Source organism: Elephantulus edwardii, unplaced genomic scaffold, assembly GCF_000299155.1.
Source record: "Elephantulus edwardii isolate Elephantulus edwardi_28Jun2011 unplaced genomic scaffold, EleEdw1.0 scaffold00247, whole genome shotgun sequence".
NCBI classification, from domain to species: domain Eukaryota; kingdom Metazoa; phylum Chordata; class Mammalia; order Macroscelidea; family Macroscelididae; genus Elephantulus; species Elephantulus edwardii.
In genome coordinates, this window is record NW_006399997.1 from 1,076,434 (window position 1) to 1,101,714 (window position 25,281).

Sequence of the window (25,281 nt, forward strand, 5' to 3'; positions counted from 1 at the left end):
CAGGAAATTAAAAGACGTATTGCCATGGGAAAGTCTGCTGTTAGGGACCTCTCCAAAGTACTGAAGAGCAATGGTGTCTCTCTGGAGACTAAGGTGCGTTTGATACAGGTCATGGTCTTTGCTACCACTTGTTATGCATCAGAAGGTTGGACAATGACTAAGGAGGAAGGAGAATTGATGCCTTTGAGCTGTGGTGCTGGAGAAGAGTATTGAGTGTACCATGGAGTGCTAAGAAGACAAACAGATTCATCCTGGAGAGGGTTAAACCGGAATGCTCCTTGGGAGTCAAGGATTCTGAGGCTCCACCTGACATACTTTGGACAGGTTGTAAGGAGGAACCTGTCCTTGGACAGGGACATCATGCTTGGTAGGGTGGAGGGACATCGCAGGAGTGGAAGGCCCTCTATTAGGTGGGTTGATTAAGTGACCGGGGTAATTGGGATGGGAATGTCAGAGAAAGTATGATTGGTACAGGACAGAGCAGAGTTTAGGGCTGTTGTACATAGGGTCACTATGAGTCGCAAGTGATCTGATGGCACATAACAACAACAACAACAACAACAGGGTAAAAAGGGAAGCCACAGACTGTGGAAAAATATTTGGTAATGACATGTCTGATAAGGGACTTACATCTAGAATTTATAGAATACTCTAATTCCACAAAAATATAAAGGTAAACAACTAAATTGCAAAATGAGCACAGGACATGAACAGACACGTCACCAAAGAAGACATTCAGATGGGAAACATACATATGAAGAAATGTTCAGAATCCGAAGCTTTAAGAGAGATGCAAATCAAAACAACCATGAGATATCATCTCACCCCAGAAAGAATAGCAAAATTTAACAGAACAGCAAACAACAAATGTTGGCAAAGTTGTAGAGAGATAGAAACCTTTATTCATCATTAGTGGGAGTGTAAAATGGTGCAATCACTTTGGAAGGCAGTATGTTTTCTCAAAAAGGTGCAAATAGATATATCATTTGATCCAGCAATTCCACTACTGGGAATATACCCTAAAGAAACCAGAACTACCACCCAAGCAGATATATGTACACTCATGTGTATTGCTGCTTTGTTCACAATAGCAAAGATTTGGAACAAACCCAAGTGCCCATCAACAAACAAATGGAAAGAGAAGTTGTGGTATATTCACACAATGGAATACTATACAGCACTGAAAATGAAAGAACTCATGAAATATACAAAATAGGTGACCATGGAGGACATTATGCTGAGTGAACTAGCTCAGTGACAAAAAGACAAATAAGACATAATGCCACTGTTACAGAACAGGACTGATATGAGGGTTGGGGTGAAACTAAGAAACAGACAAGGGAGAGAACTGTATAAAAGGAATATATGACTAGGCATTATTTGCATGACAAGAGACCAGGATAAGAATTGCATAGTAAAATGGTCGGGGGTGGGGGTGGGAGGTGGGTGGAGCTGTATAACAATGAAAGAACTTTTTTTCCCAAAGACAAAAGCAAACTGGGGGGAGGGGGAACAGGAAGGAAAATGTGCAACAATGAATGAATGTAAATCCAAGTTCTCTATAATCTTTCATTAAAATATCAATTTTTATAAAGTTACATTCAAAGGTACCTGAAAAAAAATTGCTGTTGTTATATATATAAAGTTGCCTATGACTCATAGCTACCCTATGTACAACAGCTCTGAACTCTGCTCTATCCTGAGCCAGTCTCTCCATCTCCAACACACCTACTCCCATTACCCCAGTTACTGTGTCAGTCCATCCCACACAGGGTCCTCCTCCTGTGCTGTCCTTCCACCCTTCCAAGCATGATGTCTTTCTCCAGAAACTGGTCCCTCTTGGACACATGCCCAAAAGTATTGTCAATTAATAATTCATTGGTCTTGAAAAACTCTGTGGTTAAATGTCTGGCATCATTTCTATTACCAAGGCCTAATTTTTCATCTACTGATCTTTCTTAGTTTCTAACTTTCAATCACCAGTAATTATCAATATATCTTAATTGCCTATTTGAGCCATCTAAGAGAGTAGAAGTTGGTTAAAATCTTCAATTTCTTCATTTTCACATTAGTGTTTTGGGGTAAATTTGGATAATAGTTCTATTGACTATTCTTCCTTGTTATGTTACCACTGACAATGTTGGACTTCAGGAAAGACTTTAAAATATTCGCATTAAGTGATGCCAATTCTCTTCAATTTGCCATTGCTGGAAATGCTTCCATAAGATCCTACAGAGTCAACTATGATTCATAGTGACGCTATGAACAATGGTTTTGCACTTTGCCCTATCCTAAGCCAACCTCACCATCACCATTTCTGATACACTAGACCCCTCTGCTACAGTCATTGTGTCAATCCATCTCATCAAAGGTATTCCTTTCTTGCACTGACCTGTCAACCTTCCAAGCATGATGTCCTTCTTTAAGGACTGACCCCTCCTAACACCACTTTTCTACTCTCCAAGAAGAAGGTTTCACTTTGTCCAGGATAGACCTGTTTCTTCTCTGCCATGGATATACTGTCAAACTCAAAATGGCCAATCCATTTCATCTAACTATCGCCTGTCATTTTGTACAATCAACTCAGAACTGACCATAGCTGGCCCTCTAGTGGGTTTCAGGGGCAGTAATCACACAGGAGGAGATTGCCCATCTTTCTTGTATGAAGCAGCTGGCAGATTTGCACAGATTCTTACCACCAGGCTACTAGAGGTCCCTAACTATTGCTTAGAATATAAATTTTTATGCATTACATTGTATTTTTTACTTCTTCTAATTTTCTTAAATTCATGTTCTATACCCCACATTTCCATTATTAATGGATAATTTAGCTTGTCACAATAAAACAAAAAAATACAATTAGTGGGATGTAAACATAAGCAGTTTTCAGATTTAGAAATTTTCTACTGGTTATGCGAAGAGAACTTTGTGCCTTTAAAAACTTATTTCACTAAGTATAATGAGCATTAGTGGCATTGTTGTTGTTGAGTACTGTAGAGTGAGAACTGACCCACAGCTGACCCTCCAGTGAGTTTTCAGAGGCAGTTAATTGCACAGGAGGACATTGGTAGAGTGAGAACTGACCCACAGCTGACCCTCCAGTGAGTTTTCAGAGGCAGTTAATTGCACAGGAGGACATTGGTAGAGTGAGAACTGACCCACAGCTGACCCTCCAGTGAGTTTTCAGAGGCAGTTAATTGCACAGGAGGACATTGTCCATCCTGCTCTCATGGAGCAGCTGGTGACCTTGAACTGTGTGCTTTTGGAATTAGCAGCATAGCTTCTTGAATCTACCCATCACTCTGAGGGAGAAATATGGGTAATATCTTCTTGTAAGGATTTATTTATAACCTTAGAAACTTGATGAAAGATTTAGTCAGAACTGAATAATAGGTTATTGTTGTTGTTATATGCTGTCAAGTCTGAACTGACCCATACCCAGTTTTCTACTGGGTTTTCAGAGGTAGTAAATTGCACAGGAGGAAAACTGCCTATTCTTCTCCCATGGAGCAGCTCATGGATTCAAACTACATGCCTTTGAGATTTCTGAACAAGTTCTTACCACTAGGTCACACGAGCTCTCTAAATAGCTCACAATCTGAGCTATGCAGATGATGCAGCCTTGCTTGCTGTAAGTGAGGGGGACCTGAAGAATTTGATGCAGAAGACCAAAGACTACAGCTTTCAATATGGATTGCATCTTAACATCAAGAAGACAAATGTTCTTACCACTGGGCCAGTCGCCAACATCATGATAGATGTAGAAAGGATTGAAACAGTCAATTATTTAATTTGGCTTGGATCCACTATCAACACCCTTGGTACCAGCAGTCAGGAGATGAGGAGACATATTGCACTGGGAAAGTCAGCAGTCAGGGGCCTCTCCAAATTACTGAGGAGCAATGGTATCAGTCTGAAGACTAAAGTGCACCTGACTGAGGCTATTGTCTTTTCAATTACTTATGCATCTGAGAGCTGCACAATGAATAAAGGTGACAGAATAATTGATGCCTTTCAGTTGTGGTATTGGAGAAGAGTACTCAATGTCCCATGCACTGCCAAAAGAATGAACTTGGAAAAGTTGTGGCCAGAAAGCTCCTTGGAGGCAAAGACAGCAAAGCTTTATCTATCACACTTTAGATACGTTGCTAGGAGAGGCTATTCCTTTGAAAAAGATATCATGCATGGAATGGTGGATGGTGAGTAAAAGAGAGGAAGACCACTATCATGATGGAATAACACAGTGACTGCAGCAATGGACTAAAATATATCAGAGATAGGTGAGGATGACATTGGATAGGACAGGGTTCATATATGTTGTTCATAAGGATGCTTTGAGTCCAGCTCAACTTGAAGGCACCTAACAACCACAGAAACAATATATCTGCAGGGTGCTTTAGTGGTCTAGTGGTGGGAAGCTGTACTGCAATACCAAAGGCTCAAGGTTCAAATCCATCAGCTGCTCCATGGGAGAAGGACAGACAATCACCTCCCGTGCAATCTGCTGACTCTGAAAAACTTGCTGGAGGGTCAGCTATGGTCAGTTTCAACTCAATGGCACACAGCAACAATATATCTAAAAGAAGCCTTGACGAGATCGTGGTAATGCTGAGTCAGGCTGCTAACTGAAAGCTGGTGGTTTGAACTCACTAGACCCTTCTTGAGAGAAAGATGGACAGTCTCCTTCTTACAAGACATATCTTTGGAAACTCAAAGGAGGGCTACTATGAGTCAGAATGTACACAATGGCAATGAAAAGGAAGGAAGACATAAAATGTAATATTACTAAATTACAGGCTTTAAACAAATTATCAGTAAGTCTGGTGGCCTAGTGGCAAGAAGCTGAGCTGCAATTTCAAAGGCATGTGGTTCAAATCCATCAGCTGCTCTGCAAAAGAAGGATGGGCAATCTCCGCCCGTGAGATTAACTGCCTCTGAAAACCTGCTGGAGGGTTCTGTGTGTCTGTTCAGACTCAACGGTACACACAACAACAGGATAAAATTACCTTTTCTGACTAAAGCAAGTAATTTGAAACGAATTCATAATAGACTATACTAACAGAATAAAAAACGACTGGAACAGTACATCAGCAGAGAACTGCCAGAAATCCATGCTGGGTTTAGAAGGGGTTGTGGTACTAGGGATATTGTAGCTGATGTTAGATGGATCTTAGCTGAAAGCAGAGAATACCAGAAGAATGTCTGTGTTTCATTGATTATGCAAAGGCATTTGACTGCGTGGATGATAACAAACTGTGGCTGACTCTGAGAAGAATGGGAATCCCAGAACATTTAATCGTGCTAATGCGAAACCTATACTTGGACCAAGAGGCAGTCGTCAGAACAGAGCAGGGCAACACTGCATGGTTCAAAATTGGGAAGGGTGTACGCCAGGGATGTGTCCTGTCTCCATACCTTTTCAACCTGTATGCAGAGCAGATTATCCGAGAGGCTGGGCTCTATGAGGAGAAGCGTGGCGTTAGGATTGGTGGACGATCTATCAACAATCTGCGTTATGCAGATGACACAACCCTGCTCGCTGAAACTGAGGAGGACCTCATGCACTTACTGCAGAGGGTCAAGGACTGCAGCCTTCAATATGAACTGAGGCTCAATGTTAAGAAGACAAAAATTCTCACCACTGGACCAATTGGTAGCATCAGGATGGATGGTGAAGAGATTGAGATTGTTCACAGCTTCAGTTTGCTTGGCGCCATGGTCAATACTCTTGGCACCAGTAGCCAGGAAATCAAAATACGTATTGCAATGGGAAAGTCTGCGGTTAGGGACCTCTCTAAAGTACTCAAGAACAGCGGTGTCTCTCTGGAGAGTAAGGTGAGCCTGATACAGGCCATGGTTTTTGCAATTACTTGTTATGCATCAGCGAGTTGGACAACGACGAGGGAGGATAGAAGGAGAATTGATGCCTTTGAGCTGTGGTGCTGGAGAAGAGCATTGAATGTACCATGAACTGCCAAGAAAACAAACAGATTCATCGTAGAGAGGGTTAAACCAGGCTGCTCCTTGGAGGCAAGGATTCTGGGGCTTCGCCTGACATACTTTGGACATGTTGTAAGGAGAGACAGGTCTTTAGAGAGGGACATCATGCTGGGTAGAGCGGAGGAACAGCGCAGGAGGGGAACACCCTCTATGAGGTGGATTGATTCAGTGACTGGGGTAATCAGGGTGGGTGTGTCAGAGGCAATGAGATTGGCACAGGACAGAGCATGGTTTAGGGCTGTTGTACATAGGGTCGCTATGAGTCGCAAACGACTCGACGGCACATAACAACAACAACAACAACAACAGAATCAATGCTCTTTACAGAAATCAGGAGAACCAGTGTGTTCCCTGAGTCAAATTACACACACATACAAATTCATTGCCATGTTTCTTGTTTGTCCCAAAATCATGTGTGTACAAAGACATAGATCCTCATAATTTTTAGGTAAACATGTACCAGGGGAGTCCTGGTAGCCTACTGGTAAGGAGTTGCACTGTATACCCTAAGGGACATGGTTTGAATCCACTAGCTGCTTCTGGGGAGAAAGAAGGGCAATCTCTTTCCATCTGATTTACAATTTCTGAAAACCTACTGGAAGTTCAGCTATAAATCAATTCCAACTTGATGGTAACTAAGAACAACAAAACCACACAAATACTTATCAAAAGAGTTTTATTTTATTCCATACCTGTATTGAGCTGATCATTGTGCTAAGGGCAAATACCGTGGCGGAATCTCTCAAGGTAGACTGACTATCAAAGGTTCCCTGAGTATCCATCAGTAACACTGCAACCTATAGATAAGAGGAAAACATTATTGACATTTTACAGAACTTGAAGGTAATTAAGACTACTACAGGTTAATGTCATAAGAAAAATTAAATTATTATTATCATTGAATATTTAACATGTAATTTCTTCTATATAGCATGAGTGGCACAAAAAAAATAAAATCTTTAATTAGCTACTGATTACTATAATAATTACTTTTCACCAGCAACTCAATATAATAGAAACAACACAGCAATTGAAACAAAATACAGATGCTAGCTGGCTGATCTTCTGTTCTATTCTTGAAATTTCACTTAGCTTACAGGACATGCAATAGGTTACTATCCTACATTCTTTAAGCAACATATAAAATGGCTAAGATATGTTTTCAAATGAAAATTGTCAAGAATTCTGAAAAACAGTGATAACTGCAAGTGAAATTCTATTTCATTTAAAATGTAGCATCATACCTTTTTACCATCAGGCTTATTGATTAGAAAGACATCACTCCATATCTGGATGCCTGTGGTCTCTCGTTCAGACCCACCTCTCCATGAAAAACCCGTCAATGGTTCGTTGTAATCACCAACCCAGTCAACTGATTCCTAGAAATTAATAAAGTCTATCATGTGGAACTGAATATGTGTGTATAGTTTTTTTCCCATTCACCCATTCCAATTCTCATCCTGCTTTCACTCTGGTTAAAAAGAAATAACATGTGCATATGTCTTGCATTAACACAAACTATTTATGCACCCAAAAGCTAATTACAAAGCAACCATCTGCCATGTTTTGTCATAGGTCCAGGGGCTACAGAGATAAAATAATAGCAATCCAGACAAGAGGAAGCTCACAATCTAGCAGTGAGATAGATATGTTAACAAGCCATTATGATGTTATTTATGCATATACAAGTGGGAATTTGTGGAGGCATAAAAAGAAACAGGAAAAGAGAATACCAAACCAAACTCTTGGTCATATAAGACTTTTTAGGAGAGGTATCTAAGCTACGGCCTGGTGGATGTTTAAGAATTTTTCAGGTAAGCACATAAGAGAAGGACATTCTAGAAAAAAAGAAGAAAGAAAGAGACGGAAGCACATAGGATATGAGGACATGTTCAGACACTTTGGTATTGCTAAAGCGTTGTGACAGCGTGGGGCAGAAAGGAGTAGAGGCTTGACAGATTTTGAAAGGTTTTGTAAAGTATCTAAGGGTGTTAGAGTTTATTCTGCAAGGAATGAGTAATTATAAAGATGCAGCCTCAGAATATCATTACAGTTAGGATTAGAAAGATTATTCTGGACAAAAAGGGAGATGGTAGGGAAGAAAGATAATAGCCAGGAAAAAAACAAAAAGGGGATGATTATAAATGTAAAAAATGTGATTGAGGATCCGAACCAAGGCCATAATAACAAAAGACAGGGGAATATTGATACAAATAAATTTGTGAGGCGAAAGGTAAATAGAATCGACGTTAACTGTCAACTGAACAAAAACAATTTAAAAAAAGAAATGAAAATAAAGACTAGGAAGCATCTCTTAAATTCAGTAATTAAGACATGGTAAATTTGGTTAATAGTTGTTATTGTTGTGTATTGTCAACTAAGAACCAACCCACAGCAGACCCTCCAGCGGGTTTTCAGAGACAGTAAATCACATGGAAGGAAACTGCTCATCTTTCTTAAGCAGAGCAGCTGCTGGCTTTGAACCATGTATTTTTGCGTTGGAAACACAATTCCTTGCTACACCACTAGTGCTCTCAATTTACACTTATTTGGGTGTTTCATAGAATAAGATATTAACTTTTGCAGGATCTCTTTAAATAATCCAATCTAAAACCTCACATGAATTAAATATAAAACTTTACTAATTCAGAAGAATTTGGAAGTAGACTACCTAAATTAATGATAAGCTTAGACAGGCTCAATGTGAAAAAAATTTAACACCTACCAACCCTATGACATGAACATTGCCCTGTCCTATGCCATCCTCACAGTGTCCACCATACTCAATCTCGTTGTTACCACTGTGCAACTGCTGAGGGCCCTCCTCTTTTTCGCAGATCCTCTACCTTGCCAAGTAAAGGTATGACTTATAGTTGCTGTTAGGTGCTGTCAAGTCGCTTGCAACTCATAGTGACCCTGAACACTGCTCTATCCTGAGCCAACCTTATTATCTGTGACACATCTATCCCCTTGACCCCAGTAACGAGTCAATCCATCTCATCTAGGGTCTTCATCTCTTGCGCTGTCCCTTCACCCCCTCCAAGCATGATGACCCTCTCCAAGGACTAGTGCCTTCTGGCAACATGCCCAGGGTATGTCAGAAGGAAAGTCAATATCTTTGCCTCCAAGGAGCAGACCGTTTTCACTTTATTTAGGAAGAACCTGTTTGTTCTTCTGGCAGTCTATGATATATTTAATACTCTTATGGTGAAATTTGTAACAAATCAGATATATCATGTGGTAGAACATAAGTTATAGATGCCAAAATGTTCATGTTTTAATGAAATGTTTTTACTTTTGCTGTATACTTGAATTTTTCATAGTAAGATACTGAAAAAAATAATTACAACAAAAAAGTTATTACAAAAGTTCTTTGACATTATAAACACTCAAACATACAAAAGTCATGTCATCTTACAATGATGTCTGTTCTTTAAAGAGCAAAAACTAAAAATTATGGTCTAAGCATAGTGACATCCATGAAAAGCTGTTTGTGAAGCATGATGCTACAGCTATTGTAGTTGAAGGGGATAGACCATAGCATTTTTTAAACTGGTGAATGTTTAGGGCATAACATAATGGAAATGGAAATAGCAAACTCTACTAAGTAAAAACCCAATGGAGCAGAAGCACAGAAAGAAGAATGCTCTTTCAAACGCCTCTTACATACCTGGTTGTACATGTATCGCAGCATGAAGTCCATCAGAAATGACTTTCCTTTCCTAAATGCTCCAGCCACAGACACAGCAACCACCTCCTTGTCCCTGACAGCCTCTGACAGAAGTATCCGATTTAGTGCAGTTTCATCTAACTCAAAGGAATGGTCATCTTTCACGATGAGGACTTGGACTGGTCCTGCCTTTTTCACTGGTTCCTCCTCTTCTGAGCTCCATTCATATGACTTTTCTGAAAATCCCCCTGTTGAACAAAGTACAGCTGGCCATCTCATAATACCCAGAAACATATAAATATCGCTCAGCTTTCACACCTGACAAAGGAATGGAGTGGAATTAGATATGCTCACTTTAATAATATATGTGAATGTCATTTACATTATATTTCAGAAAGATTTCTGTTTGGTCTTACTGATCACTTATCAGAAGCATACAGATTCAATAAAACTTTAAATTAGTTAATAGATAGCTTTTTTTGGTGATGAATGAAAAATAAAATAAAAGGACTCCACTTCTGGAGTAGAAGAAACAGCTTTAGTCCATACTTTCTTTGTCCCTTTAAAGTTTATTTACTTATATGAAAGATTGTGGCAATATTTATTAAAGCTATATATATATATAAACATATATATAAACCAACATATAAAACCAACATATAAAATATAAAATACTGTATCAGAGCTCCATATATGATATAATATGGCTTAACATAACACCATAATATAATTAATATCATTAATATCATATCATATCATATCATATCATATCATAGGGAACACCGGTGGCCTACTGGTAGCAGAGCAGCACTGGCATACTAAAGGCACGTGGTTCAAGCCTACCAGTTGCTCTGTGGAAAAAAGATGGACAATTTTCTCCTATGCAATTTACTGCCTCTGAAAACCTACAAAAGGGTCAATTATGAGTCAGTTCTGACTTGGTGGCACGCAGCAACAGCCGTAATACAATTTTATAAAATATATACATACAGAAATGCATATATATACACACACAAACAGACACACAAACCCGCTGCAGCAAAGAAGCAGATTTTGACTCATAGTAACGATCATTAGGTTCCCAAGCCTGTAAATCATAACAGGAGGAGAGACTGCCTCATTTTTCTCCCCATAGAGTAGCTGGTGACTTTGACCTGTCAACCTTTCAGTTTGTAGCCCAGCACTTAACCTATTATACCACCAGGGTATCTGAATACACATAGGAATAAATACATAGTGTGACCAGAATCACAAACTCTCAAAATTGGAATAAATATAGTTTGTTTTCTTTCAATGTATGAATCCTATCTATAAAATGCTAGACTCTAAGTGTATAATACTATATCTTACAGCAATTGAAGTTATAGATAATTATTTGGGTTTAGTTAGAGGACTGAATATCATTCAAGCTTAGTCAAAGAAGTCTACTCATCATTCAATGATGATGGCAGCAAACAGATAGCTGCTAGGTCAGACATGCCACCCCCTGTGCTCCTGCACCAATTTCCACCAATCATTGGGTTCAATATTAGTTGTTGACTCACAGACATTACTCACTGTGTGGTACCAAGAGTGAAGTTTATTAGAAAAATAAGAAACTTTTGAAGGTTACTTTATGTGGGTCAATTGAGATTAGGTTGAACTGTACTGAAAGTTCAGGCATGATAATGTTATATTGTTGTTGCTTTGTGCTGCTGAGTTGGCACAAACTCATAGCTGACTCTCCAGTGTGTTTTCAGAGGTTGGAAACTGCATGGGAAGAGACTGCTTATCATTCTTCTGTGCAGGCACAATGATAATGCAAGTAAAAGTGTAATTATGATACAAGAAATCAAATATAATTTTCCACATATGACATAAATGTTGTTGTGTGCTTCCAAGACCATTCTAATTCATAATCACACCAAAGAACTGAGAGGAACTACCCCATAGGATTTCCTAGGCTGTAGTATTTACAGGCAATGACTTTGACCTTTCAGTTAGCAGCTTCGTGCCTCATTAGGGTTCCTTTCAATGGTATATGTGGAATATCTAAAAGAACATATATTCTAAAGTATATTTTTAAACTTTTTATTATGTCTTTCAATGACTGCAACAATAAGCTTTGCATGGCAGAGATTGTGAGAATGACACACGGTAGGACAAGGTTCTGAAGTGTTGTTCATGGGATTGCTATGAGTTGTAGTCCACTCAGCAGAATCTAATACCAATAACATTGCATTTTAGGTGAAAACTCAAAGGTCTGAAATGCAAATCTACCAGCCACTATGAGGAAGAAAGATAAGACAACTGAATGGAGAGTCAGAATAGATTCCATGACAGTGGGTTTGTTTTTTGGTTTAGGTCACTGTGTCAATCCATCTGACAGTCACTGGGTCATCCAGGATGTTCTTCTGCTGATCTTCTACCCTTCTGTGGTGTTAATTTAAAAGTTGTCTTTTCTAGTCATTACAATAGACTCTGCTGATATTCAGCTACATTAACTGCAGACACATGGTCTTGCAAATCATCAATAGCTGTGGAATCAATGTAAGAGAGACAGTGCTTTATATACTGTAGAATGAGATCCTGGTGATGGTGGTGCATAAAGAAGAGTGTGACACTGCTGTGAAGAGACTGTGAAGAGAGGTGTAACCAGAGGAACCCTGAAATAAAAGACTACAATTAAAGGTTTTGCTTGCTGGATCATTGAATTGGCCACAGTAAAACGTTTCCTGGATCACTGAAAGAAAAGCTTACCTGTAACTACTCTGAAGAAAAACTTGCTAGACGATTAAGAGAACCAGAGGCTTGTTGAATTTATGGTACTGAACTGAACTTGAACTTTTACTAATTGAGGAATTAGTGTTTTGCTGTTAATTTTGTTTGGGACTGTTGGACTCAACCTCTATTTGCACTAGGTGATAATCTTTGCCCTACTCTCCAACTTATTTCCCTAATAAACTTCACTCTTGGTACCACACTGTGAGTAAAGTCTGTGAGTTAACAACGAATATTGAACCCAATGATTGGTGGAAATCGGTGCAGGAGCACAGGTGGTGGCATGTCTGACCTAGAAGCTATCTGTTTGCTGCCATGGATAATACTGATGAGGATAGTCAGACTTGACCACCCTTATTATATCTTCCAAGTGTAATGCCTTTCTCGGCCCCTCTTTGTGAGATACAGCTTCAAAAAGCTTTACCTCCACAGAGTGAACTGGTTTCAGTTTTCCCAATATAGTCCCAGACAACACTAATATTTATAACAACACTGTGCATAATAACAAAAATGTGAAAGTAATTAAATATCCATCATCTGGTAAATGAGTATGCATAATATTCTATATTTTATACAATGAAATTATTGTTTGGTCTTCTGAAGGAATGAAGTACTAAACTATGTTACAATGTGAATCAACCTTGAAAAGATTATGCTAAACTAATCAGTCACAACCAGCCATATATTGTATTATTTTCTTTGTATAGAATATCCAGACTAGGCAAATGTCTATTTACAGATTTGTACAGTAGATGACGACTTCGTGGTGGAGCTTTGGAGGCATTATGTGCTACATGCTGTGCTGCTAACTGAAATGTCTACAGGATCTACCAGCTACTGTAGCAGGATAGGCTGTCTACGCTCATAAATATTTATACCCTTAGAAACCTGATGGAAGGTGGTTATGACTTGAAATCAACTAATAGCGGTAGGTAGAATATGAGTCAGAATCAACTCTATGGCAGCAGATATACAGTAGTTTAGGGACTGTCTATGAGCTGGGGTAACTGGGAGCAGGTGAAGGGTGACTATGAGAGAAAACACACATTTTTTTTGAGAAGTAATGCAAATGTCCTAAAATTAATCACAGGAAGTTATGTAAATATATGAAAACAAAACAAAAACAACCCCAACAATGAATGAGGTCAAATGTGCCAGAGATAGTGAGGTTGGCTCAGGTTAGGGAAGTTCAGAGGGTTCATAGGGTTGCCATGAGTTGTATTCAACTTGACAGCATACAACAAGTATTAGTGTGCAAGTCTTTGTATGGATATGTTTTAATTTCTCTTGGGTTGTTGTTATGTGCCGTCGAGTTGCTTGCAACTCATAGTGACCCTATTTCCATACCCCTCCCTGCTCTGTCTTGACCCACCTACCCCCATTACTTCAGCCACAGACTCAATCCATCTCATCCAGGATCTTCCTCTCTTGCACTGTCCCTCCACCCTCCAAACTATGATGTCTCTCTCCAAGGACTGGTCTCTTCCTGCAACATGCCCAAAGTATGTCAGATGGAAATTCAATATCCTTGCCTCCAAGGAGCAGCCTGATTTCACCCTCTCCAGGATGAACATGTTTGTTAGCAGTCCATGGTATTCAATATTCTTCTCCAGCACCACAGCTCAAAAGCATTAATTCTCCTTCTCTCATCCCTAGTCAGTGTCCAGATTTCTGGTGCATAACAAGTAATTGCAAAGACTATGGCCTGGATCAGGCACACCTTAGTTTCCAGATGTCTCTGACAGCAAACTTTTCTAATGTAATTCATCTTTTGATTTCTTGGATGCTAGTACCAAGAGTGTTGGGTAATCAGTACGTTTTTTTACTAAGGTAATTCAATAGAAATATAAAATAAGTCTTTTCAACAATGGCACTGGGAAAATTAGATATCTATATGTAATAAATACATAATCTTATAAATATTATAAATACAGTAATTCAAGGTGTTACTAAGATCAAATATTATACATTTGATTGTTGTTGTTATGTGTCGTTGAGTCGATTAAGACTCATAGCAAACCTATGCACAATAGCTCTGAACTGAGCCCTGTCCTAAGCCAGTCTCACTGATTCTGACACATCTACCCTCATTACCCAAGTTATTGTGTCAGTCGCTCTTATCAGAGCTCTTCCTGTCCTGTACTGTCCCTTGATCCTTCCAAATATGAGATCTTTCTCCAAAGACTGGCCCCTTCCTCGCTACATGCCCAAAGTATGTGAGACAGAGTCTCAAAATCCTTGTGTCCAAGGAGCAGCTTGGTTTCACCCTCACTAGGCCAGGCCTGTTAGTTCTCTTGGCAGTCCATAGTATGTTCAATATTCTTCTTCAGTACTTGATTAAATATTCATAATACTTTATTATCTAAGTACTACTACACATTATTCTTGGTAAGCAAGAAGAAAAAATGCAAAATTTCTTTCACCTGCATATCAAGGTTTTCCACACTAAAATAAGTTTTAGGGAGCTGGATGGCCTAATCTGGAGGGAGTTACACTGCTAATTCAAAAGCTACTCTTCTCTAAGGGTTCATTCCACCAGTGGCTCATAGGAGAAAGACAGACCCATCTGCTCCCAAAACGCTTATTATAGCCTCAGAAACCCATTTAGGGGTTAGTTATGAGTTGGTTCCAACTAGATGGCTATTATGAGTGAATTGTGTTTATAGCCTAAACTTTGTTTCAGTTCCCTGAGAATTATGAAAAAATTACAAGTCCATCTCATTGCTGTCAAGTAGGAATTAACTCATAGCTGATCCTCCAGCAGGGTTTCAGAGACTGTAAATCTCAAGGAAAGAAATATTCCATCTTTCTCCTGTAAAGATAGTGGATTCAAACCACTTTCCTTTGGGTTGGCAGTATAACTCCTTAACTACTAGACTACTAGAGTTCACTTAAAAGGAGGAAGGTATTAAAAATGGGTCATAAAAAAAAGGAAATTAGCATTTTACTATGGATAATATAAATAGATGGTTCACAAGAAGAGAACCAAATACACGTGTCATTTCTGATTTTTACTTATTTTTATTCAGTGTAGAGGTTTTGTGTGACTTGTTCATTATATATGGTATTTTAAATCACTGGAAGTTGACTATTTGGCTGCTGTATTTAGATATGTAGAAAGGGGATTCTCAAAAAAAATTAGAATGGGAAGTACAAACACTTTGGTATACTAAATATTGTGAACTTTATTATTTTCTAAATTGCAAGCTTTGTATAAAATCTATACTCCGTATGTACAGTATAAATTAAGGGATAGACTCTATGTATTCTAGAGATAATGTTGAGAAAATTCCTCATGGCACAGTAGTTAAAGAACTTATCTTCTAGTCAAAAGGTCTACAGTTCAAACTCTCAAATTGTTCTGTGATAGATCATGCAAGCCTTATGTAAAGTTTTAAAGATTTGGAAACCCTATGGAATATTTCTATTTTGTCCTATGAGGTTAGTGTGAAAGACTTTACAGTAGTAAGTCTGGTATGGAGAAAAGATATAATAGCAAGAAAAATATCTCTTGGCAACTAAAATGAAAAATATAAGTTACTTTTTCTAAAACAATTATTTCTCTTTCTAAAAGTAGAACATGAAGAGAATAACAGGAAAAGAAAAATATTTTCTGAATGAGTAACCAAATACAACTTCCAAAATAACAGCAAAATATACTTTATCCAGAATGGGATAAAATAGAATTAAAGGGAAAAAAGACCCACAATACAGGAATATGAAACTTAATGTCTATAATACATTCTATGAAATAGGACATCATGTGATTTAGATGTTCTACAAACACCATATTACAACTATGTTGTTTTTGTTGTTGGGTGCCCTTGAGTACAACCCATAGCAACCCTATAAATAACAGATTTGAACTTTGTCCTAGAACTTTAGGGGATCCCATATCCCATATCAAGTCACTATCATCACCTCTCATATCTACTTATCTCACATTGTTAATGACTGTTCCTCCAATTATGATACCACATTATTCTTCATATAGTTCAGTTTCTAAAATTATTTCCTCAGCATGTGGACTAAATAGGTATGGTGAATGAATATAACTCTCGCTTTTCTACTAAGATGGCATCGAAAGTGAAGAAGGAAGCCCCTGCCCCTCCCAAAGCTGAAGCCAAAGCAAAGACATTAAAGCCAAGAAGGCAGTCCTGAAGGGCGTCCACAGCCAAAAAAAAAAAAAAAGAAGATCCCCACGTTACCCACCATCCGGCAGCCTAAGACGCTGAGACTCTGAAGGCAGCCTAAATACCCCCAGAAGAGCGCCCCCAGGAGAAACAAGCTTGACCACTATGCCATCATCAAATTTCCTCTGACCACTAAGGCAGCCATGAAGAAGATAGAAGATAACAACACACTTGTGTTCATCGTGGATGTCAAGTCCAACAAGCAGCAAATTAAACAAGCTGCAAAGAAGCTCTATGATACTGATGTGGCTAAGGTCAACACTTTGATTAGGCCTGGTGGAGAGAAGAAGGCCTATGTTCGACTTGATCCTGACTATGATGGTTTGGATGTTGCCAACAAAATTGGGATCATCTAAACAGTCCAGCTGGCTAATTCTAAATATAAATTTTTCTCACCATAAAAAAAAAATACAACTCTCATACACATTTTCTTTATTTTAGACCACATAGGTTTTCCTTATTCTGTTCAAATCACTACTTCTTGGTTTATGTATAGATTCCATATGAACCCAATTAAGTGTTCTGGAATACCTATTCTTCTCAATGTTATCTATAATTTGTTGTGATCCACATAGTCAAATGGTTTCCTATAGTGGAAAAAAACATAAGGAAAAATCTTTCTGAAATTCAGTCAAGATCAATCTGACATTAGCAATGATATCACTTAGGACCGTTTCTGAACTCAGCTTAAATTTTTGGCAGTTCCCTGTTGATATACCACACCAGTTGTCTTTAAATAATGTTCAAGAAGACTTTCATTGTGTGTAACACTAATGATATTGTTCAGTCATTTATGCATTTGTTGGTTCACCTTTTTTTTTTTCTTAAATGGACACAAATATGAATCTCCTCTAGTTGCTAACCAACTAGCTGCCTTCCAAACTTCTTGGCATAGGCCAGTGAGCATGCCTACAATGTGCATTTCTTTGCTGAAGCACTTCAATTGATAATCCATCAATTCCTGGATTACTATTTATTTTTTCCAAAGCTTTTCATGTAGTCTTCTACATGACCTAAGGAATTTTTTCCTTAAGTACCAATGGTTCTTGATAGTATATTATTTCCTGAAATGATTCCATTTCAAACAATTTTTTAATAGTGAATTGTGTGTTCCTTCTCTCTTATTTTGATGTTTCCTTTATCATTCAACATTCTGCCCATAGAATTCCTCAATACTGCAACTCAATTCAGATCAAGAAATGCTAAGTGGAGTTTTTTCCCCTTTCTAATGCCAAGTCTTTATATATTTTGTTATATTACCTTGCTTTATATTTTGGAGCCTCCTTTTGAATCTTTTGTCCAGCTATCTTGTTTTATTTCTTCCTTTTGCTTTAGCTTCTTTATGTTCTAGAGTAAGTCTCAGTATCTCTTCTAACATCTATTTTTGTTTCTTCTTTCTTCTCGTTTAAGATTAAACAATTATACATAAGTGTTCATAACATAAATATACATTTCTTTTTCCAAGTAGCTATTTGTTGTCAGACTCTTTATACCAAAATAAGAGGAGAAATATTTGGCAATATACTTTTGAGGGAAAAAAGTGCCCAGTGAAAAGATTATGAAAGCAGTAGAACATTGTCTTATATGATGTTTTTAAAAAGAATCCTTCCAACTGGAAAACAGTCAAAATACAAGTAGGAAAAACTTATTTCCTCAAAGTAGAGGCAACCTGAATGATGAAAAGTAGTAAGTAATTTTATCTACTAATATGTATGACTAAAAATCAGAAGAAACAACTACAAATAGCCATTAAGAATTGCAATGTGGAATATCAAAAGTATGACTCTAGGCAAGACAGAAGCCATTAAACATGAAATGGAATACTTAAAGATTCATCTCCTAAATATTTGTAAGTTAAAATGAACCAACATAGGCCATTTTTAAGCATATAGTTAAGCATAAGCAGAATACAAAATAGAAGAAGAATGATGTCAAGTTAATCACAAACTGAAATACCTGGGAGTGAATCTAACTAGAGACACAAAAAACTTATACAAAGAAAACTACAGAACGTTTTTGTGAGACACAATAAAAGAGCTAAATAATGGAAAAATATTCCTTGTTTATGGATAGGAAGATACAATATTGTGAAAATGACAGTCCTACCAAAAGCAATCTACATGTTCAATGCAATCCTAAAACAGATAACAAATTCATTTTTCAAGATCAAAAGGGAAATTGTCAAGTTTATTTGGAGAGGAAAGAGATCCCAAATAAACAAAGCACTTCTGAAAAACAAAAATCAAGTGGGAGGCATAGCACTTCCTGATCTCAAAACCTGCTACACAGCAGTAGTAACCAAAACAGCATGGTACTGGTACAATGACATGCACATAGGTCAATGGAACAGAACCGAGAAACCAGAAATGGACCCATCTATCTATGGTCAACTGATATTCGACAAAGAAATAAAACCTATCAAATGGGGAAATGACAACCTCTTCAACAAATGGTGCTGGCAAAATTGAACTGCTAACTGCAGAAAGCTGAAATAGGATCCACATCTCACACCATACACAAAAGTCAACTCAAGGTGGATCAGAGACCCTGGGAATAAAGCCCAACACCATAGAGTTTATAAGAGACAAACTGGGATCAAGCTTAGAAGGCCCAGTGTATGATATAAAAGGACTGCCAAATACTTCCAGAAATGTGGTCTAAAGAGGATAAAATTGATGTATGGGACCTTCTAAAGATCAAATCTCTGTAATCATAAAAAACTTTTTCCAACGGGGTGAAAAGAAAACCTACTGTCTAGGAATAAACATTTGGCAATACCATCTCAGACAAGGGTCTCATAATGGAAGTTTACAGAATCCTTCAAGGCCTTCAGAAGAAAAAGACTGATAATTCAATTACAAAATGAGCAAAAGACATGGAAAGACTTCACAGAGGACATTCGGATGGCCAAATATGAATAAATGCTCTAAATCACTAGCAATAAGAGAGATGCAAATCAAAACCATAATGTGATACCATCTTATTCCAGTAAAAGTGGCAAAGTTTATCAGGGCAGCAAGTAATAAATATTGGAGAAGATGTGGCAAGATAGGAACTCTTATACATTGTTGGTAGAATGGTACAACCACTGGAAGGCAGTTTGGCATTTTCTCAGAAAAGTTGAACACAGAAATTTCATGTGACCCAGCTATTCCATTGCAGGGAATATACCCTGAGAAAATGAAAACTGAATCACAAACAGAGGCTTGTACCCCAAAGTTCATAGCAGCATTATTTGCCATAGCAAGAACATGGAAACAGCCTAAATGCCCAACCACAATGGAATCAATTGATAACTTATGGTACTTTTACACAATGGAATACTATGCAGCATGTAGGAGCAAGGATTTTGTAAATTACTACTGAACATGGGAGAGACTGGAGAGCATTATGCTAAGTGAACTAACTCAGTCTCATAAACATAAATACTGTATAAGACCATTATTGTAGAACAAGTATGAGGATCCAAGGGGGAGGGATTAATCATAACATCATACAATTTGATGGGTAGAGGGAGGGGTGGGTAAAGAAAAGGGGTAAGATACAGTGTGAAAAGCAATGTATATCAACTTTATGAACTTTGTTAAGTAAACCAGTATAAAATTTTAAAAATTTAAAAAACCCAATATGTGCAAACTTCGTAAGTAAAAAGTATAAAATTTAAAAAAATAAAAAAATATTATGATACAGATTTGACTCTGATGGCCTAGTGCTATGCTGCCAACTTGAAAAAGCATATGTTTCGAATCCACTAGCTGCTCTGCAGGGGAAAGATGATGCAAAAAGAGCAATGGCCATATGGAGACAGCCGTATCTGACCTTAACCAACTTCACAAAGGCTAACTAGTCCCATCAACAACACAAAACCAATTTCCACAAGGTCAGAGATGTCCCCTGTGTTCCCAGATCTCTTTCAACTCATCCCAACATCAGTATTACTGTTTTATTGGGTCCAAAATCTAATAGCTAGCAGACCACATAGTACTATTTTAGGGAAGTCAAAAGGCCAGTAACAATTGAGTAGCGGAATACAATCACTCAGATCAGCTCCCAAAATGTGCCCTCAAGTTACTTCACTCAGCCATTAACATCTTGGCTTTAGGCCAGTGTTAAGAAGCTCTTGGTCCTGCCAATTATGGCTCTCTACTCCACTAGTGCACCCCCAGGTCCTCTAATCAACTTGGACAAAGGCTCTTAGGTCTGGTTCCGGTGGGGAAGCAGTCCCTTAGTTTGCTTTGTCTCATATCAAGTCTCTGGTTCTTTGCTGAGCTGCTTCTGTTCTCATGTAGATCATAGTCTGACTGGTGCAAGAATCTCTGGCTCCCAAAAGACATTCCTGTTCCTTGCTGGCAGTCAGATTCTCCAACCCTGATGTTGGAACTGCTCAATTTAATGGCAAGACTAGCCAATCCCCTTGTGGATAGGCTTGTATATCCTATTCACATATTCATACCCATCCACATGGCAAAGTCAGACAATGGCTAGGAAAGCCACTGTGGACCTTTAACACCACAGATGAGCAATCTCCTCCAGTGTGATTTGTTGTTGTTATGTGCCACCGAGTCGCCTGCGACTCATAGTGACCCTATGTACAACATCCCTAAACTCCGCTCTGTCCTGTGCCAATCGCACTGTCTCTGACACTCCCATCCCAATTATCCCAGTCACTGAATCAATCCACCTCATAGAGGGCCTTCCTCTCCTGCGCCGTCCCTCCACCCTCCCAAGCATGATGTCCCTCTCTAAGGACCGGTCTCTCCTCACAACATGTCCAAAGTAAGTTAGACGGAGCCTCAGAATCCTTGCCTTCAAGGAGCCACCCGGTTTAACCCTTTCCAGGACAAATCTGTTTTCCTAGCAGTCCATGGTACTCTCAATACTCTTCTCCAGCACCGCAGCTCAAAGGCATCCATTCTCCTTCTATCCTCCTTGGTCATTGTCCAACTCTCTGATGCATAACAAGTGATTGTGAAGACCATACATAGCCTGTATCAGACACACCTCAGTCTCCAGAGAGACACCATTGCTCTTCAGTGTGATTTATTGCCTCTAAAAACTTGCTGGAGGGTCAGCTATGGGTTCATTTTAACTCAACAGTACATAACAACAACAACACTGGATAAAAACTCAAACTTACTTCGGTCAAGTCAGTTCTGACTCACAGTGACCTTCTCTTGGGTTTTCAATAAAAATCTATAAATCCTAGTAAAAGGAAACTTTCCACATTTCTTTCATGGAGTAGCTAGTGGATTTGAACCAGAAATGCACCATCTTTTGGTGACTAGTATTACTAGAATTCCCTTGAACACTAATAACCAAAGACTCGACATGTTGTGAGATGGTATCAAAGATACCATGCATGGAAAAAAGCAAAGGACAAAAGTAATTTTAAAAAAATAAAAACCCCAAACCAGATGTTAGAAGACAGCCTGAAATGTATTCTTGTACACAGTGTAGCTTAAGTAAATGAGAAACGATGAAACAGAAGAGTTGAAGAGATTTCAAAGGACGGCTGAAGAAGACAACATAAACTATTCTAATGAAATGTGGAAAGAACTGGAATTAGAAAACTAAAAGGGACTAACATGTTTGGCATTTCTCAAATTAAAAAAAAATCAAATACAAAAATTCAAGCATTCAGTTGCAGTAGTTAAGAATCCCTTGGGCAAATTTTTAACAATGCAGGGAACATCAACAGAAGGTGAAAAAAGTATACAAGAGTCACTGTATCAAAAATAATCTGTCACTATTCAACTATCTCAGGAAACAGCAGAAGATGCCAGTTTACATCAACAGGGCACTAGATCCAGAATAGAATTTAGTATGAGGAATATCACGGCTGAAGTCAAATCAATCTTGGCTGAGGTGATGTCAAATGAATCTTGGCTGAAAGTAGAGAATGCCAGAAAGAAGTTTAGCTGTATTTTGTTGACTATACAAAGCCATTTGACTCTGTGGTTCTTAACAATTTATGTATAATATTGTGAAGAATAGGAATTTTACAGCACCTAACTGTGCTCTTGTGGAACCTGTACATAGACCAAGAAGCAGCTGTTTAAATAGAATAAGGGGATACTGCATGGAGTGAAATCAGGAAAGGTGTGCACCAGAGTTGGATCCTTTCACCGAACCTACTCAATATGTATGCTGAGCAAGTAATCCAAAAAGCTGGATTACTTATAGAAGTATGTAGCATCAGATTTGGATAAAATACATTAAGAATTTGGATATGTATATTGGCACACTCATGTTTACTGCAGCATTCTTTCTAATAGCAAAGAGATGGAAACAGCCCAAGTGCCCATCAGCAATTGAACAGATAGAGAAAATATGGTATATTTACAAAATGGAATACTACACAACATTGGAAAATAATGAACTTGTAAAACACTACACAACATAGATGAGTCTGGAAGATATTATATTGAGTGAAATACCTCAGGCACAAAGAGACAAATACTGCATAAACCCATTACTGTAATAAAAGGATCAAGATGGGGGAGGGGGAGAGCAGGAAAAGAATGGATAGATAATGAACACTACACTGGAATGAGTGACACGGAGTTCATCCCAAAAGGAATGGACATTTAGAAACCATGTATATGACAATTCATAGTCTTACAAGAGGAATTGAGGAAGAGGGTGGGAGAGGGAGAAAAGTGTGCTTGAATGAATAAATAAAAAAAAAATTTAGACATCATGCTCAGAAGGGTGGATGGACAGTGCAGGAGAGGGAGACCCCAGATGAGATGGATTGATATAGTAACTGGGGCAATGGGGGTGGATGTGTCAGAACTAGTGAGACTGGCTCAGGACAAGGAAAGGTTCAGAGCTGCTATACATAGGGTCGCTATGCATTGCAGGCAACTCAATGGCACATTACAACAACATCATATTATGACAGATTTGGAAGCAGGAGTGGCATCTACTTCCTAAATAACACGCCTCTGGAAACTCTACAGACTTTGATAAATGTTGATAGCTATAGAGGGGCTTCAGGCTTTTTGTTCATAGGGTCACTATGAGTCATACTTGACTCGAAGGCAATCAACAACAACAATTTGTATATGCAAATGACATTATCTTATTCACTGAAAACCAAGGAGACTTCCAAACACAATCAACACCTAATGGTACCAGCAGTCAGGAAATTAAAGGATTAATTGCCCTGGGAACGTATGCTGTTAGGGACCTCTCCATAGTGTTAAGAAGCAGTGATATTAGTCTAGAGATTCAGGTGCACTTGATCCAGGCCATGGTCTTTGCAATTTCTTGCTATGCATCAGAGAACTGGACTAAGAATGACAGAAGAAGAAACGATGTCTTTAAGTTGTGGTGCGGGAGAAGTCTTGAACATACCAAGATGGCCAGGAGAACAAATAGGTCTGTCTTGGAGAGGGTGAAACCAAGTTTCTCCTTGGAGGCCAGGATTTTGAAACTCTGTCTCACATACTTTGGGCATGTGGCCAGGAGGGTCCAATCCTTGAAGAAGGACATAATGCTTGGAAGGGTGGAAGGACAGCGCAGAAGAGGAAGACCCCAGATGAGATGGATTGGCACAGTAACTAGGGTAAAAGGGGTAGGCAGTTAGAGTCAGTGAGACCGATTCAGGATAGGGCAGAGTTTAGAGCTATTGTACAGTCACTGTGAGTCACAGGCAACTTGATGGCACATAACAACAACATATACATGAACTAGACAATAAGTAAGGAAGACTAAAGAATAAAGAATTGATGTCTTTAAATTGTAATGTTGGCAAAGAATAAGAATATACTATGGATTATCAGAAGGACAATCAATTATGTCACAGATAAAAGTACAGTTAGAATGCTCCTTAGAAGTGAGAATGGTGAGAGCTCACCTCATGCACTTTGAATGTGTCATTAGAAGGAATCAGTTTCTGGAGAAGTACATCATGCTAGTAAAGTAGACAGTCAACAAAAAAGAAGAAGGCCAAAAAAGAAAAGAGGAAGGCCTTCAATTAAATGAACTATGTGGTATCTACAATAAGGTGTTCAAAAAGAGCAATGATTTTATTGTGTGGACAGCATAGGTCTTGGCAATGTTTCATTCAGAGTTGCAATGAGGCAGAATTGACCAGAAAGCACCTCAAAAGAATAGTATGGCAATATACAAATTAATAGAAAAAATATATCTGAAAAAGATGCAGGAAAGGTAAAAGAAAGAAAAGAAAGGAGAGGGACAGTTTACAGAGGAAGGATATCTATGAACCAGGAAAAATTTTTCTTTGGTTGCAGGAAGAACAGACTTTTAGAAAATGAGTAAAGTTATAAAAAGGAAGTGCCTTTATTATAAATATTTTATAAATATTTCTATAAGTTAAATCTGTTTGCTGGAGAGTGATGCGATGTCATCAGAGGTGTCTCTGTTCCCCTCAAGGTCCTCAGGTCTCTGCTGGGAAGGAAGTGAGAGCAGTGAGCACTGGGCGTTGAGCCTGTGGGGTGTCTGGGAGTTTGGGCCTTTCTCTGGCTCACCCAGGCCTGTGAATGGACGTTTCTGTACAGTGCAGCGTTATGACTTACTACTGGCCTTTTTAAAAGTCCCCCTCTCTTATCCCACTGCTGGTTGTTTTTACAGTCCGTCTTGACAGTGAGCTCCTAAAGGACAAGGACAGTGTCTGTTCCTTTGTGTTCTGGT

General features: G+C 38.5%; 1 protein-coding gene across 2 annotated transcripts in view; it reads right to left on the reverse strand.

Annotated features, from left to right (window-relative positions):
- The window catches only part of ATL1 (atlastin GTPase 1), a 108,117-nt gene that overhangs the window by 61,698 nt on the left and 21,138 nt on the right, over window positions 1-25,281 (reverse strand). For both annotated transcript variants that reach the window (XM_006899199.1, XM_006899198.1), the window contains 3 exons: window positions 9,671-9,918; window positions 7,245-7,379; window positions 6,693-6,797 (listed from right to left, as the gene is read on the reverse strand). In XM_006899199.1, coding sequence (XP_006899261.1) covers window positions 6,693-6,797; window positions 7,245-7,379; window positions 9,671-9,918 — 488 coding nt within the window. The remainder of the gene's footprint in view (window positions 1-6,692; window positions 6,798-7,244; window positions 7,380-9,670; window positions 9,919-25,281) is intronic.